Here is a 19,341-nt window from a genome sequence, read left to right on the forward strand (position 1 = left end):
CTGGCAATGCAAAGGGTGTTTGCGTAAATGAGAAGATCACCAGCTTTTCCCTGACACCAGCCCACGCCTCCACCTAGAACTCCCTCTTCTCACACCCCCAGCCCTGCTTTTCATTTCTATCGTCACAGACTTGATTTTCCCTTTCATGGATTTTTGCTTGAAAAAGCATCACTGCTTCAATTGTCTATTTTCAGCCTATATTTAAGAAAACCCTTTGGTTCCATTTGTAGCCACATCCTGTCTCAGCCTCCCCCTCTTTTTGTTCCTAAATATAAGGCTGATGCAATTTGATGTGACATGACAAAATAGCACATTTGCATCGGCAGAAACTTTCTCTCAACAGCAGTAATTAAAGGGAGCAGATGAGACATTGCTGAAATTGGTGTTTATTTAGCCTGGAAATAAAAGGCTTAAAGAGGACTTGAGAGGGATGTTCGAGTGTCATGAACATGAAATTCATCGATGAGTACCCTCTTTTACATGCTTCCTTACTGCAAAATCAAATGGTCGTTCAAACAGTGTAATCGATTTACAGAGATTAACACCCCCACCCCCCCAAGATTTACGTAGACCATATTCCAAACTAGTGAAAGTCATTTAATGTGTTTCTTTGGATTAAAAATAGTACCAAGACACTTGTGGTTATACATAAGACAAGGTCATTGAATCGCTAACTTCAGAGCACAGGCTCTCCATAATTGAGTATAAGAGAACTGAGATCTCATTGACTACAGTGAAAATTATGTGCTTAAATATCTTAATTTTTGATCTGAGATGCACCTGCAGCAGATAGGTACTCACCTTCACCTACAACATAGATTTTTGTTAATTGTCCAAGACAGGAATTCAGAAATGGCAGCCCAGGGCTCTGAATGCTATGACTTCAACAGGATTCATACAGCAGATTAAACATATATATCTACAAAACTTAGGAAACAGTTTACTGTCATTGGTTGCTGAATGGATACACTGCAAATACTTGATAGGATCAGATCCCATCAGTTTCCTGCACTGTATTCTGTTATGGATGACAGTAATAGAAGGCAGTGGTGGGAGGGAGAGCAACATTTGGAAGTTGAGGGGGTTTTTTTGATTTTTAGAAAGTAAGTTTAGTTTACTTAATCCATGTGAAGAATTCACAGAAAGGTCTGATGGATGTTCCATAGGCCACAGGATTTAACAGACATAATATGCTTTCACATGAAGCTTCCTGCTCTGAAGAGAATCTTCCTTCTCTTCTTCACATGAGGCTATTCTTTTAAATCCATCTGTGATTGGCACTACCACTCTGTTTAAAACTGGCAGACCACATTTTGAGCAGGCTCATTTCCATCCTAACACAGATGGTATCAAGAATAGGGCAGGCCAGAAAAAAATCAGTTTGCATATTATGCTTCAGTTTTTATGGGTCAGATTACCATTCAATGCCATCAAAATGGCAACCCATATGTGATGTGTCTGCCATTGGAACTAAAGTGATACACCATCATAATCTTAACATGCTTGGTTAGAAAAAGTTTCATTAACCATTAATAAATATCAGAGATTGAAGAGTAAAAAGATATTTTCCTTTCCAACAACATTTTGACTTTGACAAATCAAGAAAATAGCTTTGGTGAACCAAAAACGAAGAGACATTATCACATCTTCATCCCTGAACAACTGTATTGGCAAGGCTCTCTTGGCAGAAGGTAGGTTAGCATCTATGCCAAATATTCACTTAATACGTGAGCCAGGTGCAGATGTTGTCTATGTAATTTGGTCTAACTTCTTTGTTGTACAAGCCAGAAAATTGTTCCCACAGCTTTGGGGAAAAAATGGGGGTATGAAAAGCTCTTCGCATGTTTTCATTGGTTCAAGAATATCAAGTGTTTTAAAGACACTCTTGTAGAAATAAGAGATGTGCCATTAGAAACATGCGTAAGTATTAATTATAGAATCAGCAGAGAGCTATGTCCTAAGGAAACTAAAGGGATGCTGAAACAAGGTCAAAAACATGGCATTCTGTTTCCAGCCTCCTACCCACATTCTGCCTCCCTGCAGCAGCCTACCAGATACAATTGCTGGATTCCATGTCCTATGGGGGTATTATCCCAGATGCTCCAGAAGCCACACTTCTACATTTACAGGGTTTGAAGCAGGCAAGTCTGCTCCTGTGAGAAGTCTATGAAACAGTAAAAATGTATTTTAAGTCTTCTGCTGTGTTATCATGGCACCTGAAATTCGAACAACTCTTATGCTAAATAACTGTTATGCTAAATAACAGGGCCACTGCCCTGTGTCATTACCAATGGGACAATTTTTCATTTACAAGTTTTATCACCCCTCCAACTTCTCTACATGTTCTGGTTAACATACCATACTGATACTTCAGGTGTTTATTCTCAACCAAATACAATACACACAGCAACAACAGTTTCCCTCCACCATGCTGAGATTACTAATCTAGTTGTTGTCCTGACAGAAGTATGAAAACACTGTTTCTTCTGGTATCTTTACTGGCAATTTGCAATTAAGGTTCTGCTACTGCATTTATCAGCATGGCTGGAATGGGGACAGGGTGTTCCTGAATACAAAATGCTGTTTAGAAATATCTCCTGCAAACACATACAGTCATATAACAAATCTGCAGCAACTTCACTTCTACCTTTTGTTTGGTATTTTCAACCTTTCCCCCCCATGTGAGGCAAACAGGCTCCTAACGATTTCCATAAAACAACAAAAAGAGTCACTTACAGCATTCAGAGCAAAGGAACTTTAATTATCTTCACAGATTAGGTCTGTCGAAGTCCAACAGTAAGCAAGAGAGACCTGTGGAGAAGAATCAATTTTCATTATCTGTTCTTCCTCAACTCGCAACTTAAAGTACCATCAATAAAGAAGTGCAGAGAAGCCCATCTATAATCACCATTTATCAGTATGTAAGCTTTCACTTTTGTCTAACTAGTTAGATTAAACATGAATTCATGGCCTTGATATGAATAGGTTATTGCTTTCAGTAATCTACTCAGAAAACACTTTAACATACACTAAAAAAATGTAAGTAGAAAGAAATTCCAAAGCACTCAGTGGAACTGAACCTTCAATATTTCCTGTTAAGAGTTTCTGAAGGTAAGAAAGCATTTAACTACTTTAAAGAGCCATAGTTTCGAGCATTCAGAACTCTATATAGTGACATAATAATTTCAGAGATTTACATATTTATCAGAGAGCAGAACATTGCTTTGGGAAAAAGCATTTATCAACATTACAACAGCCTGGTGGCTCCTCAGTAAAATTTAAGAAGTATTAGGCCTGGATGGTTATTTGGATTTCCATTCCTACTGTCAGTGGTGCAACCTCATCTGAAAATGCTCAAGCACACTTCTGCAGGAAGAAGCAAAGGGAATCACTTCTTGAACACCACTGTACCTTGCAGTACTGATCTTTACTTTCAAAGATCATCTCCAAGAAGGCTGCAGAAAACTAAGAATTACTTCCCTGAGAGTTATTATTGTAACTGAAAACAATGCACAACCAAAGTAGAATGTTTTTACAGCTCTAGCAGACAAACATCTGAGAAGAATCTTCCCTTTTACAGTATTCTCTTTAAACCATCTTAACCACGTCACACACTGCTTCAGAGGTGCACCTTGGTGTAGTTTCTGGATGACTCATTTGGCCCCTAACAGGAGAATTCAGGCTTCTGTTTTCCACCTGTCTGTCTAATCTTTTGGTGACCTGCATGAGCTTACACCTCTTCCATTGTGTTTTGCCCTGACAAAAAATTGCTTTTGACCCATGGGACAATTGACTCAATACAAGAAACCCCTACTTTATCAAATACTGGATGGTGAGTAAAGGAAATCAACTAATTCTTTAAAAAGTCAACACTAATTCCTTTATTTAGAACTTGATCATAAGTTTGTTGAAGTCAAGAGAATGGATTGCTCTGACTATCCAAATATATCTGGATCAGGTCTTATTTCAGATCATCTGGTACTTCAGAAACTTTCAAGAATCACTTGAAACAGAAGTCCTGGAAGATAGCAATGACAGAAGAATCTGAAAGGATCCATCATGCCTCCCTTTGAAAGATGCAAGTCTTTGAAAAATCTAAGGCAAAATTCTGAACTACATTTACAAACATGCAGATCAAAGATAACTGTTGCCATGGGGGACATTCCCTCCCTGCCAAGTATTAATAGTATCATAACTTGATGACACATGAAGGTTGACAACACCTTGGGATGTTCGATTTTGATACCTAATTTAGGCACTCAGTTGCCCTCTGATGACATAACTACATTGGGAACATGGGTTCCAAGAATTAAGCATTCAAAAAAATAATCTCACTTTGGTCATGTTCATAGGAGATGCTTTGTTTGCAGCTAAAGCCTATGTGTCCTTTCTTGCAAGGCATCTGAGACAAAGCATTTCTAATCCATTCACACAGTTAACACTGCCATCCAGATTCTCCATCTGCATCTTGCACATCCAGTGCCCTTTTCTTTGGATCCAGTGTTGTCCTATTGTTCATCTATGCTATAAAATGTTTTCCTAAACCATTACTTCATGTATGTTAGTCTTCTCTTCACATTCCCTTACTGCTTCTCCCTTTTATTACATAAACAGAAGTTACTTTCACTTCCAAGTTCCTGATAGCACATTTTCTCTCCTTACTCATCTCTAACACTGAAACGTGGAATTTTGTCTCTAATTAGCCTATAATACTAACTGCCACCATTTACTTGTAAAATTTTTAATGTAACAACTATTTCAAAGCTCTCTTCCACGCTGTTCCCATGCTATGGAGGAGTGCTCTGCAAACATCCACTAACCCACTTCTGTGTTCCACTTCAAACACTTCTTAAGCTTACTCCTTGTCCTGATGCCTTGAGAGTTTTAAGAGCCAATTGTTACAATTAAAGAGACTAAATGTTTCCCTTTTACTGGAATAATCATCTGAAACACAGATTATGTTAAAACAAAACACACCTGGTAAGACCACACCAAGCTAGGCCTTGTCATATGAAGATGCATGCAGGTAAACTTCCCATAGGAGGTCATGTAAAACAAGGACCTAGTACAGATTCAACTAAAAGCCAGTCCTGAGTCTAGCTTTCTAGCTTTGGTACAAGAACTGAACACTGAAAGCTTATTTTCATTCATCATCCAAATTTTCTTTTCTGAATAGCAGATAAGATGTCTGATATCTACCTTGGACCAGTCCTGCAGAAAACACTTATTATTTAGCATTGCTAATTAACATTTTGGAGATATACCTGCAGTTAGTTTTCCCACTAGGGCATTTGTGATGCCCTTTCAGAAGTACATTGTCCTTCGCTGTTAACGTGTAGCCAATATAACAGCCAAAGAGCAATGCAATTAACTTCCCCATAGGCTGAAATTTAAACCAGCAATTACTTCTATAATTCAATTAGCAGAACATCAGGCACCTTTGCTCAGAAAGCTTTCCAAATCTACTCAAAGTACACCCAGTTGAGCTTTGAGAACACAATAAAATAGTATCAGTTGCTGTGTTTCATTGTTTAGTGATAAACACTGCTTAAGGTCTAACTTGAATTTCTACTTTGGAAATAGAAGAGTCTTTATAAGAGAAATTAATTCATGTCAAACTCGAGGTTCCTCTACGCTGCTAGAAGCGTACAAAGGAGCACTGATGTAAGAAAGAATTACATTCCTAACATTTACTAGCTGGTATAAGTTAGTTAAAGCAAATAATTGCCAGCTTGCTGTGCTATTTACACCAACTAAAAGCCCAGTGTCTTCTCTTGCTCTTAGAATACAAAGCTGAGCTGCACTCAATCACTTTTATGCATCATATTGATAATATCTCTGGATGTTCAGACACCGCCACCAGAAACAATTGCAGCCTGGAACAACCTTTGCATGGTACTGTTTACTTTATAGTATAACCTTTTTCTTAAAAAAAATAAAGATCTAATGTGCCTCTAAACATGTTTGAGAAAAATTTTGGCTTGCTTTCTGTTTGTAAATGCAGACACATTTCCAAGCAAAACTTGGAGACCATGTTCATTCCTGTTTATGACTGAACAAAAAGTATTGCTGTTCGATTTCTTATTTATCAGGTATCAGACAACTTGCCATATCCAAAAGGAATAAAAACACTATATGAAAAGTCTTTACAGTTTAATAAAGTATAATTTACTAAGTGTAAACAGGTATAAATCTGCCATTTCTAACATTCTAAAAATTATTTATCAGAAAGTTTAAAATAAAAAGTGATGGGTAGGAGAGAGGAGAGGATTACCCACACATCTCTACGGCAGCATAAAAATATTAAGTTCTGATCCAAAGGCCAATGACATCAATGAAAATTGGCAGGGGCAGGAAGAGAGTTCAGAGATCTGAAGCAAAGTGGGATTTAGGTACCTTTATACCTTGGGTTTCCTTGAAAAATCCAACTTTGCAGATCCAGAACAACAAAATCATTCTTTATATTTTGTTCTTCAAACTGTGCTTGTCTTTATGTAAGCATGCTTCAGTGAGCAGACAAAAATTGAAGCCATATACACATTATTTTTAAGGGTCGCCAATGTTGGTTAGCCAAACGATGACTCCCATTTACTTGCACAACACCACTGTCTCTGTATATCACAACTCCACTTCCCACTGTTGTTAGAACAGTATCAAAAGTGGAATCAACTGACATTCTCATTTCTTTCTTCCACAGTGTGCACTGGTCAGCTGTTATCGAGAGAAATGTTTCCATAATAATCCGACAAGACTTCTCCCTCATTCGTTTGCAATGAAAGAGTTAATATCTGTGACCCAAATATAGAGACCCATTTTAAACTTGCTGAAAATTGCTTTTTAATCCTAGCTCTCGAGGATTTCCTTTGAAACCATCTGCCATGCATGCTGGGTACTCTTTTCCAGTATATAGGCAGGATTACTATAATATGGATTCTTTTGTGTAACTTAATACATTTCAGCATATTAAAAAATTAGTTGAAATTTCCATTCTTTTCTGATTTCAACTGTATACCATAAAAATTACTGTAGAAGTAAAAATCAGTGATAAGTTCACAGCAAAACCAACACCCATATTTATCTTATTTACTGCAGTATTTACATTGCAATTCTGAGATATTTAGTCAGTCTAACACTAGATAGGATTTAAGCAAATCATTATGAGTCAGTTAACTAATATAAGTTATGCACATGCTTAAAATTAAGCTCAAGCATTTTCCTGGATAGCAATGATTTAAGCATGTGCTTTCCCAACTAGAGCACAGTTTGAACACTGGAAGACAATTAACATCATGATAGAGATCACAAAAGACTGCCAAATATTATTTCAAATTTATTATTCAACTTTTTCTATTTTCTTGCTATGAACTTTTATGCAGTTGTATTTTTAATAATACAAATATCAAGGAGAAGCAAGTCACATTCATAGACTGAATCTTAAAATTGGCATGTGCAACCACATATATTTTAGCAATCATCCAAAACATAAAACAAAGAAAATATATTGCTTCCTATCAGAATGACAGCCAGAGCGATTGAAATGGCAAACATTCAGCAAGACAGAATTATAATCAATTTATTGTATCAAAGTAAAAAGTCAAAATCCCACCACAATTACCGACCATTTTCAGTGTAGAACACTTTCAAAAAAAACTGGTGATGTGCCTGCAAACATTCTGAGAACAGAAAATAAGGAAAATTACTTGCATAGTTTTAATCACTAAGGTGACAGTAACATTTCAGCAGACAGACAAGTCATAGCCTGTGAACTTCTGTTTCACATAAACACACTTGAGAGCAATGTAGCTGTGCATGGGCTTCATGCTAGCAGCCCTCAGAGTCCTCATTCACATTAGTCCGTTTCACAGCCAGTCACCTAATACCTAATAAAATGGAATGGGAACACAAAATCCCACACCAAGACATTCCCTTCCTAACTGAAGACAGAATTCCATACCCTTTGATGCATTTTCCCTGGAAAGGAGCAGTGATAGATATAACTAATATACAGGACAGTTCTACACATGTAGATGTTGGTAGAATGTGGAGAGAAGAAAACACAAGCAAATCATTTTGTTTCAGCAGTAACAGATGTTGGAGCATCATCCTGCAGACACATTATTTTTAATACAAAAGCGCTGATAAAGTGAATGAGGGGTTGAGGACAGAATCAATACCCAATTACCCAGTTATCTCAGTGTTTCCATTTTAATGAGCTTCCTGTATGATTTTGTCCTTTAATTTTCCTTCTTTAATATCATAACAAATTAGTTTTCTCTTAAACATGAGTGAAAAGAAATTCAGCTGTCTAAAAAAATCCTAAGACAACTAGTAGTAGGTTCTTAAAAATGACATGTTATACTGTCATTTACTTCTGTGTAAACCCAGAGCAAGTCAGAAGATCCTATGGCACTACTTGGGATTAGACTTGAGTGACTGAGGACAGCTTCTTCTGCTGATGTGGCAAATGATAGTAAAAGACTGTAGCAGTGCTATGGCATTCGCAGATATATATGTGCTGAAAAAAACCCCAACCAAATGCATAAAAAAATAGATTAAAACCACCTTTCTCTGGCTAAGGGCGGGATTAACTGAAGCCTGGTCTGCATTCCAGCTGCAGAGTAACCTGCTTTCCTGCTAGATTGCACTTGCCACTCCCATTATCAATATAGCACCATAGTTTCTTTCCACTTTCTTAAACTTGGTCAGTGATGTTAAGGAGCTGGAGACACACCAGGAATGTAAGCGGTGCCAGTGCTGTGGCTACAGAGTATGAAATACAACGGATACATGCTTAGCTCTCACCAAGTCTGCCTTCACACACAGCACAAAACCCCTCAAATAAATACACACACAAACCTGTGTAGCGAATTACATTGACAAGGCTTGCAGACAAGGGCAGTAGAAGCACAGTATTGAGGCTAAGCAGCACTTCATTGAGAACATCCCAGTCCTCTACTGGACAACAGGAACCTAAGGAATGTCCAACTACTTACCAGAAGCAATTCAGAACAGCTTACATGTGACAAACATGAGAACTTTGATGCTGTATGGATCCTCTAGGGTCTGCTGAGCAGCACAGCATCACACTGCAAAAATAAGTAGTGGATGCTGGATAAAGAGAGCTATCTCCATCATACACATTGGTATATAAGGCTGCAACAGGGGCTTCGGAATTGCAACCGTCATCTCAGATACAGTTTCTCTTTAGACTGCATCCCCTTCTTTTTAATGCCAGACTGCTACTATGCCACTCCAGAGCCTCATTTACAGAATATTTACATCCCACTTTACAGTTAATTAAATTGAACATCATTAAGACCATAGGGCAAAAGAAAAGTTTCCAGCAGCCTTTAGGATACCTGGAATTCAGAGTGCCATCACAGTGGTAAGCAGGCATACATACACAGACAGACAAGAGACTTATGCAACAGCTACACACGACTGTTGTACTTGGAGTGCCTCTTTGATGACATTCTCCATCATAAGTATTTTCAGAATAAATTTGCTTAGCTGTGTATAACATGGCCCTTCATTAGTACTATGTGAAATCCGTAGTCAATTAACATCCCAAAAGGAGCTAAAGCTACCCCATGTTTCTTCATGCCCATGTGCAAATCTGCAGGCTTTCAATAGCTACCATGTAAAAGATGTATGTCAAAACAAGCAAAAATCCACACCAAGAAAAGGAAAGACAAACCCCCAACAACCATAACTGTTTACAAAACAGCTTTCTTACAACTGACTGGTCCACCAATAGCACGGAAATTAGTGATGTGTAACTAATTGATACAAGTCTCCTGAGGCAAGTATTGCTGCTGGTTATCTTGATATGAGAAATTTAGTCCAGAAGGATAAATTGGATTGACAGCTGAAAAGCTTTAGTTCTAGTAGGAAAGGAATTGATCTGGTAAAAAAAAAAAAGCCCTTAAAGTGATATTATCATGTCAAAAAGCAGGATTAGGAAAAACATCAGTGGTCTCAAAACAACTGCGAGAACTTAGAAAACTTTGTGTTTCTATGAGTAATGCTAATTATTTCCACCTTCACACCAAAGGTGAAAAATTGAACATGTCAAATTTTTAATATTTCTCCTAGTTACACTTTATATATGAATATAATTATAAAACTGTTTGCTACAAAAGTCCATGTTCTTCAATTAGTGATTTCATTTTTGCATATAGTACTTTTACTTATCAGTTCTCCTTCCACCGAGTCCAAGAAATATAAAAGTATTCATATATTCACAAACCTGTAGAAGATTCTCTTCATGTTCCTGGCAAAGTGTTGTATCAGTCTTTTCCTGATTAATTTTACTGCCTGCTCCTATACAAATTACTCGATTCCATAAGCAAGACAAGTACTCCATTCATTACAATCATTTTTTGATAGACAAAACAGCAGTTAATATGTGTTTTACATGCAAGGTATGCATTTTTTGCTCCCAAGTGCACATAACACAAGATTTATTTTCTTCAAAAACATCCGATTTCAAATAAAGGATTATGTGAAGCAAAAGTGTAACTACTCAGTTCTCAAAGCGTACCACACACAGAGGAGTGCTTCATCTGCATGATTTGTGTAAAACAAGTTTCTTGGACCTCAGAAAGAGAGCACTGCAATATATTGAGAGAAAAGAACAGATGTCATAGCCAAAATAGCTCATGATATACCTGCTACTACATTCTGCTGCTATGACTGAACACTGACAGAGGCTCTCCTGAGGCTATCAAGAAATCAAACACCCAAAGCTAGCCAATCATTCAGATGGAAAAATATGAGCAAGAGCTCTTAAACTAACAACATTCTCTGTGTACAACATAATGATTGTTGTCTAACCAAAGAAACAGACCTTCCCGTCACCTAAACCAGTAATTCCCAGGTTACATGTAAATGAAGGTTATTTCCTTTCTTAGCTAGTAGGTTTGAATCAAGACAGCAACTGAATGGCATGACATGTGAACTCAATACTGAATTAAGCAAGTGTGCTTACCCAACATAAGAGGTGTAAATTATGTGATTACCATTTGAGATTTGTCCTGACTGATAAACCTCCTGATCTTTACCTCTATGCCTGACATTACTCACCATATTTAAGAACATCATAAACAAATTGTGCCCATGGTCACGCTGTGCAAATTAAACAATCCACTAATATTAGAGGTATGATGCAGAAAATAAGTGAGTCTAAAGCACCTAGCAGCAACAGCAGTCCAAAGAGCATATCTGAACTGTAACAGACTGCATAGAGAAGGAACCACATAGGTTTTATTATCACACATTAATCAGTTTCCTTGAGGGGTTTGCCTACACAAAGTATTTTACATTACACTAGCTGAGAATATCTACTATCCATAGAGACCATGGTTGCCCAGATCCTGAGCTAGGCTAATTTAGAGCAACTCCACTCTGCTTCTGGCTTGGTATTATTTTTAGCTAGTTTCTACTCCAGAAACAGTGGGTCACAAAAGAACAGGGTTACTAAACATGTGACATGTTTGAACAAGCAGCAAATGGTGATGCAACTCTTGGAAAATACATAGATGTACTGTCACACACAGATTAAAATCATGCAGTGTTTTTTGCCTGGAGAAATTGGCTTCTGTTATAACAATACAAGGTTTGTGGAACAAACCACAGTAAAGGTAAAGAGTTTTTGGCTCAACTAGTCTCAAGTAATCAACAATAAATGTAATCTGAAATTCCACTCAACAGATCCTTTAGTAACACTAATACTGTGTTTAATGTGACTTAATCTCTACATATGAAATGCTTTCCTGCAACAGATATGACCTCCAAGCATCAAAATGTATGTAAACCTATAGTAAAAATAACCCAAGGTAAGTTAACAATTTGAGCAGGTGGTTCACTGGCTCTGGCACAAACACAACAGGCTCAAACAGGTAACATTAGTACAAACACCCACTGAACAACCTGACAGAAGTTAAATAAAGCACATGGAAAACAAAGCATCAAACAGCTCCATACACTGTGCTCCACAAAATGCTGATCTTTAAACTATTTCCATCACAGCTAAAGAACCTTGCTTCTAAAAAAAGACCCAAAACAAAGAATCACGTGGAGGGGAGTTTGAAAGAAGCCGTGCCAACTTATATGAACTAAGTGAGGATTTGGCTTCACACAGTCCATTTCAAATAAACATTACAAAAGTCTACTATCAGATATATGGACATAATTCTGGAGTCAATATGAAATGATGGCCTAAAAGCACAGGCTTCAAGTTGTACTAATTATAACGAATCTTCTATGTAAACTTAAGTTTATTCAGCATTACATTATCCCAGTTCACCAGGTTCACACTCTGAAGACAATGCTAGAGTGAAATGTTCTCATGAACCAGACTGCAAGTTTGTTGTTTCTCATTAGTTTCCAGATGTTTTGGTCCTGTATATATTCCTATCTGAACTATTTGTGTACAGCAAAGAAATATAGTAATATTGGTAAGACCACAGGGAATAATCACTACTCTGTACCTCAGAGAAAAAACTGTTTAAGTTCCATTCTCAAAGTTGTCCTGCTGTAATGGATAGGTGTGCTGCTGCAAAGGCCACAATTTAAAAGTTACTGTTTAAGTGTTTCCATAACACATTGTTCTTTTTTTGATACTGAATGCCTATGGTCTATTACAAGACTCAAGGAACTCTGACATGGTGAAGGATTTATGAGCTATTATGCTAGACAAAATTAGTCATTACATAAAAAAAGCACTAAGAAGTTATCCAAACTGGAAATAAAGCCAGGGGCAAGAATCAGAATCAGGCTGGACTTTGTGCTATCGTTATAAAGCTAGAGCAAACAAAACTAACTGGTATTTACAGATACATCATCACCTGGAAGAATTTAACAACCTGAGGGTTTAATCTCCTATCCAGGACTTCACTGAATCATACCTATAGAATATTGGGTCAAAGTACAACTAATTTGACATAGCAAATTGTTGCAAGCACTTTGTTTCAGTGTAATTGAATGCAGGACAAGAAATAACAGCCATTAGCCATGATGTTGAAAACAAACTCTTAGCAGAGGCATACAATCAGAGAAGCATACAATCAATTCAGATCAACTTAATTGCTTTGTTCAATTTATTGTCACTGGCATCAATGACAGAACGAAAAGCTAACTGTGGGACAGCCAGTGCAGGAAGTCAGGTCTCTGAAAGATGGCGTTTCCAAAAGTATCACCACATCAACAGTATTTTCTATTCTGACTAAATCTACAATCCAGAAAATTCAACATATCATAAGTACTGGTGTTTTAGCCTCCTTCCTCTCTCCCCCATCACTGATTAAAAGATACGGCAGAAACAGAGTGCTCAGGTATTACTATACCTATTTTAATTTGGAGGAAAAGGAAGTAACCTGCTTCTCTTCCCACTCCAAAAAATGTTATTTAGGGATCCTGCTCACACAAAACCAAGTGGTTTGCAATGGTGTTTTCAATTCTCCACCTTCTAGGGAAGATAACACGCTGTGGAGCTATTTTAAGAACATCTCATTCACAAAGGTCTCCAATTCAGTCTTCAGAGACAGAGATGATTTTCTTGCTGCTTCAACATCTTTACTGGCATGACATTTGCTTCAGAGGGAGTTCATTTGCTGTTCCAACATCAAAATGGAGCAAGAGCAGCTGCCAGGAGAGGGATAAAAGGAAACACTGGTGACAAAGAGCAGCAGGGTCATTTCTGGTGCAAAGAAATGTAGAACAGAGAGAACTGCAGAACTGTCACTTTCTCCAAAAAGCTGCAGGGGATAAAGACCTCCCCTCTACCTCCTGCAACTGGTGTTTAGCAGCAAGAAGGAAAATGACACAGAAGGAGCCAAACATTCAGGCTGAAGTCTTTAAATGGCAAATTATTATAAACCAAGTTTAAGCACCTGAGCATTCCCAGTGAAAGCCAAGCTCATGCTTAAGCTCTGCAGTGAGCAAAGAATTCAGCAACTATTTCAGAAAATTCAAAAGAAAACACTTTTGGCTAGGAAGCACTACAGGGTACAGAGTTCAGTGTTTTGGAGGTGATAGTCTTTGGGATGAATTCAAGCCCCAGTGCTAATCATGACTTTCATATTTGTATATACAGTATACTGAATAAACTTGGGGCAAAGCTGTCAACTGCAACCCAACCACCACAAAAACTACACTGCACGAGCCACAAACAGGGCTGACAGGCCAGTGAAGCAACATAAGTGCCTGTAGAGTCCGATCTCCAACATCAGCAAGATGCACTATCTTAGCTGACACCATCTGCCATTTACACCATTTGTCCCCTACTCCCTCTCTGTCATATCAGTGCAGCTCTGTTGAAGTACTTTTTAATCATTTTTCAAACAAGCCATGTTCCCACACTGCTGCTTTAAGGCAAAGATGAGGCTCAACTTGGTCAACATGCCTTTTTGCTAGACTTACAAGCTAGGTCATCCACTTGTTTGAGTACCTGACACCCTCCCCCCCCATCTTCTTATTAATACATTGTCCAGAGCAGGACAGTCCCTCATTCAACAAGATGAGCAGAACCTTGCCCTCCTCTTAGATGAGGGCATATTGCCATCCTTGCGAACTTTAAGATGCAAACCTTTATACATAATCAAAGTTAAAACAAAATATTCTTTCCCTTTGCTCGTCACTGGATTTTGTTAATAGATTAGTTTATTCTTTTCCAGTTTTATAGAAAAAAGATTAAAAAATGAAAACTCTAGAAAATTATTCTTTGCAGAGAAAAGGACTAATACACACCAACAGGAATTTTAATCTTACAGATACAACAGAATAAACATTAATACATACAAAGTATGTTAGGACCACAGTTTATTTAGATCATGATATTTATCAGACTAACCAAACCCCTTCAAATTCAAAAGGCATTAGCACTGTGTTTATGACACCTTAAGGGCTTCAGCATTAGGATTTATGAATAAAATATTACCAGTGTGTCACAGAATACTGAGGAATGTATCTGCAGAGTTGTATATCAAGGTATGTGTGGGCTTGTCAAACACCCACATGATAAATTATCAATAGTGCAGCTTGGAGTACCCCTTTTGTAGATCAGAGACAAATCTGTGCAAGCATTTTATTATGTTTTGTTCCACTTAATGTTACTTTTTCTGCATTAAAGGGTCACAAAAAACCTACATGCATAAGTGCTGAAGGACATTTATGCACAATACTCAGCCATGAAATCAAAAGACTTATTCTAATATTCAGAGCCCTGTTTTCACAGCTAGTTCCTGTGGTACAAGGAAAAAAACACAAAGCCTATGTCTGAAACTGGACCATAACATTTTATACTGTGCAGTATGATACAATCTTTTGTGGAGAATTAAGGTTAAAATACTGCTGAGGAGCATCAAAGAAACAGAACTGGCTGATTACAAATTGTCTTCCATCCCTTGCCCTTATGCAGAGTGCTGTCAAAAAGATTATACCTCTGCAAAGCAAGTGGCAAATCCAAGGGGAAAATAAATCTCTCAAGAGTCAGAAAAGACTAAACTTGATACAGTAGATTTTAAGAAAGGAACAAGTCTGTGTCTTGTGTTTCTAATGCACATTATTTACTTTTATATGTAGTTTTTAAATGAGTTTAGCTAAGAGCACCTGACAAATCTAGCATTCCACGTTTGGTACTCAAACAGCAGACTTGCTACTGCTTTACAACACTCTTACTGTGAATAAAATCGTAAGAGACAGATGCATGTCCCCATGAATAACTGTCTTCACCAGTAAGAGATTAGAATTGATCTGTCACATTTCATCAGCACTAGTCACCAATCGCATATCTCCATGCATCACTGGGGATGACAAATTACTTGCAATCAAACTGAGCTTTGGCAGGATCTAGAGTGGTGTCTCTACCTGCCCAGTTTAAATTACTATGGTTACATTTTGCCAACTCACTCATCAAGCAGCTCTAGCTCATTGAGCTACTCACAAAACACTCTTGCTCAAAGTTATGAGCCAGCTCTGTAATGAGCTCCCCCACAGCAGCCTTATGCTTCTTATACAGAAGCATTAAAATGCAAGGAAGCACTGACTTACAATAGTACACGATTAATTCATTCTGCAGCCCTGTTCTAAGCAGGAATGATTCATATAATAGATAACACTTTCAACTAACAGATCTGTACTGAGGTAACAAAGGTCTATTAGAAGTTGAGCACTTTGTCTGCAAGTTTCATGTTTCCTTAATATTCTTTTAAAAGGTTTTTCCCTTAAACATACCTCCATATGAATCAACTGGATCTTGTGCCCCTTAATGTTCACAGCATGAAGCGCCTAAAAAACAGATGAACTGACGGTCTTAGGCTTCACAGCACGACAGAGGCCAGGGACACCAATTAAAAGTGTTTATAAACCCAGTGTGGAAGGAAGATATACTTGTTAGGGTGGGTCATTCAACACTGGCATCTGACATAACTCCATATGGATGCATAAGATAAGCATACCCTTTCAGCTGCCATGTCACCAGTCTCTCACCTCATTGAAAAGAGCTGGTTCAACTTCAAAGGACAAATAAAAGATGGATAGTACAGTTGTAGCATTTAGTCAAACTAAAATAAAGCGGGTCTCAGATTTTACATACACTTCACAGACATGAAGTTGGAAAGTATGGCTTGTAGTCCAGTCAAGAGCTGTCAGGAAAACTGGTGACAATGCCAGGACTGCAATCCAGTTCACTTTTGCTCTCACTGCTGAAAATTCATCTACATGACAGTGTCTAATGACACTTCTAGAGTATTTCTAAGACAATACACTTATTTACTCATGCACAGCCAAAAATGAAGTCACTGTGGATTTGATTTGTTAAAGCTAATAGGAAAAGGTTGTATGACAAATCAATAGGAAGTCACTAAGTTTAGACAAAGGTGTGTGGGGAGAAACTCTTTATGCTGGATATACTGTTCTGGTTCAGGCAACTAACCCTGCTCACCAAATAGTGGACCGAGGAGTTGCCCCAGATCACTTGTGGCAATACATAAACAAGCAGTCAGACTGAAGGCTGGCTGAGCTGACAGAACCCGTTACTTTTTTCTTTGATACTTACTAAGAATAACCTCTATCCAAAAACTTGAGATTGGTGGTGTTTGATGATAACTATAAAGAAAAGGGACATCAGTAAGCAATAAAAAACTTTTGAAAAAGTTTACCTGTGATATAACTTTTTAACCGAGTCTGTTTTTCATAAAAATAAAGGCAACTTCCATGATATTGTAGCACATCGTGTGATACTTGCAGTGCTCCTTCCTTAAAGTAATAAGGACAAAGAAACAGCATGAACTTCAGTTGCTATGTCCCTCAGGTTAATTGGCAATTGGTTTGCTCATGAGGAAGTGTAAATAGATGCTTTAAACAATAACGAGAAGTGGATCCAATTCTATCTTTTCATGAGCACAATACTTGAAAGAACAGGTTCTCAGGGACACAAGCTGCTCCAGGGGACATAGCTACACAAAGCTTTATACTATACTACCAGAAATCTAGGCCTGAATTACTCCCTGTCCACTGCGAAAATGAGTAAAAACATTCTGCTTAAACATTGCTGTTCAGAAGCTTCTCTCTAAAGGCTCCATATGGTCAGTGGGGAAGAAACATTAGGGTGATGTCCAGACACACCTGAAGTAGACTCCTCCAGACAGCAATGCAGTATACCCAACACAACCCTTTAATGCTAAGGACCCTACAGAGATAAGGCTCCTAAATTAGTCACCAAAACTGCACAGTTCTACAAACGCTTCTCAATAAGCAGTCATTACTAGACTTTCAGGTTTTGCTAGAAAAAAGTTGACTTTTTCCATAACTCTGGACACTGTTTACAACCATAAATTCAACTACAGTCTAGTGGTAAGAACAAGAAAAATTTCTTTCTTCCCAACATGCAGCTGAAGATGACTGATTTTCAGCAACTCTACCAGTAAAAATTAAACTCCACTGAAAATCGATTGTTTAAAAGACATGCGATCCCATTAACTCAGTAATGTGCCTAACCGAAAAAATCGAGATGACGCTCTATATTTGGATTTGAATAACGGCACTGAGACATTAATCTGCAAATACACTTAGAACCCAAGTTTCCATACAACAATTACTAGGCAATTGCTCCATTTTACTACTGGGAAAGATGTTGCAGTAACAGAGAAAGAAAAAAGTCCATAATGAAAATGTGTGGGAGAGTTTTAAAAGCCTTCCAACCTTCAGAGTACTTCCCCATGCCCAGGCCCACCCAACCTACTCTGTATCCACTTCCTTCCATTGTCCCACACACCACACCATACCTTGACAGAGCTTGAGGGGAAGCAGAGACCAAAAGAATCCTTGGTGCACGCCTTATTTGTATTCACATCAGCGGTTTGTTATCAACTTCAATAAAAGCTTCAAACAGACAGCTAGAAATACAAGTTCTAAATAAGTATTCTGACTCTTCTTTGAACATGGAATATTATAAAATGGCTGTAAACCAAATCTACTCTTGCTTTTTTTTTTTAATAAAAAAGTAAAAGTCTGTTTTTAAAACTGTGACATGATAGCAAAATTCTGCTATAATTCCAGACTGGAATATTAGCTAACAACATTTCAAAATGCAACAGACACAGTTATAACAAAGAAACTTGTCTGCTCTTTTGAGAATGTAAAGAAGAAAAGTCTTGCAGGAATTAAGACAAAAAGTATCCAAAACCCATTATTAAGACGATTTTGCACTCAAAATGCAATTAGGAATTGCAGCAGGCTTTCACATTTATAGTCTCCTTTCCCCCATGCTGTACAGAAGTCCAATGATGCTGTTCAGTTTTTAAGAGACATACAGAAAAGAGATCACAGTACTTGATACTGTGCCAACAGGGGTTTGTTGGTAAGACTTCAGCAATGCAGTTGTACTATCACAGTTCTGCTATCCTTTTTTCCCCTGTTCTGACAGGAACCAGATGCAGAAAAGGAGACTGTCAGCTCACCCCAAATGGGGGCACGGACAAACTCACCATCAGTCATTTACTTCCTTTGGAACTGCTCACACAATTTAATCATATAAAGGAATCTCTTTATCACTCTCAGAGTTAATTTAACCCTATTACCATCATGAGTAAGGCTCCAATAACTAGGAGTTTTTGTGAAGTAAAACTATTAATCAGATATGATTAATATTCACACAAGAAAATGGAAAGTGTCAAAACTGTCTATTTTTTATTAGTCTCTATGTTTTAGGCAACACTTATGCTTTAAAGAACCACACTGCATTCCCCAGGCATGCAGATGAATGGCATAAGTGAACTAAAACAACAAACCACAAAAAAAATTTTGGTCCTAGGTTAACATGTACTTTACATTGGAAACAAC

At 37.7% G+C, this 19,341-nt stretch overlaps 1 protein-coding gene across 22 annotated transcripts in view; it reads right to left on the reverse strand.

Annotated features, from left to right (window-relative positions):
• Window positions 1-19,341, reverse strand: part of LYRM9 (LYR motif containing 9) — a 42,157-nt gene that overhangs the window by 21,897 nt on the left and 919 nt on the right. For 4 of the 22 annotated variants that reach the window (XM_054847238.1, XM_054847235.1, XM_054847234.1 and 1 more), the window contains 3 exons: window positions 2,737-2,811; window positions 2,052-2,164; window positions 802-919 (listed from right to left, as the gene is read on the reverse strand). Coding sequence is in view for 1 of the 22 variants with exons in the window: in XM_054847225.1 (XP_054703200.1) it covers window positions 16,234-16,239 (6 nt within the window). In the remaining 21 variants the exon portion in view is untranslated. Of the gene's footprint in view, window positions 1-801; window positions 920-2,051; window positions 2,165-2,736; window positions 2,812-13,346; window positions 13,645-16,233; window positions 16,370-17,056; window positions 17,107-18,284; window positions 18,396-19,341 lie in introns of those variants that run through there. The other 18 variants (XM_054847245.1, XM_054847240.1, XM_054847243.1 and 15 more) reach the window with 12 other exon arrangements.

The sequence above is a fragment of the Grus americana genome, chromosome 19 (assembly GCF_028858705.1).
Source record: "Grus americana isolate bGruAme1 chromosome 19, bGruAme1.mat, whole genome shotgun sequence".
NCBI lineage: Eukaryota > Metazoa > Chordata > Aves > Gruiformes > Gruidae > Grus > Grus americana.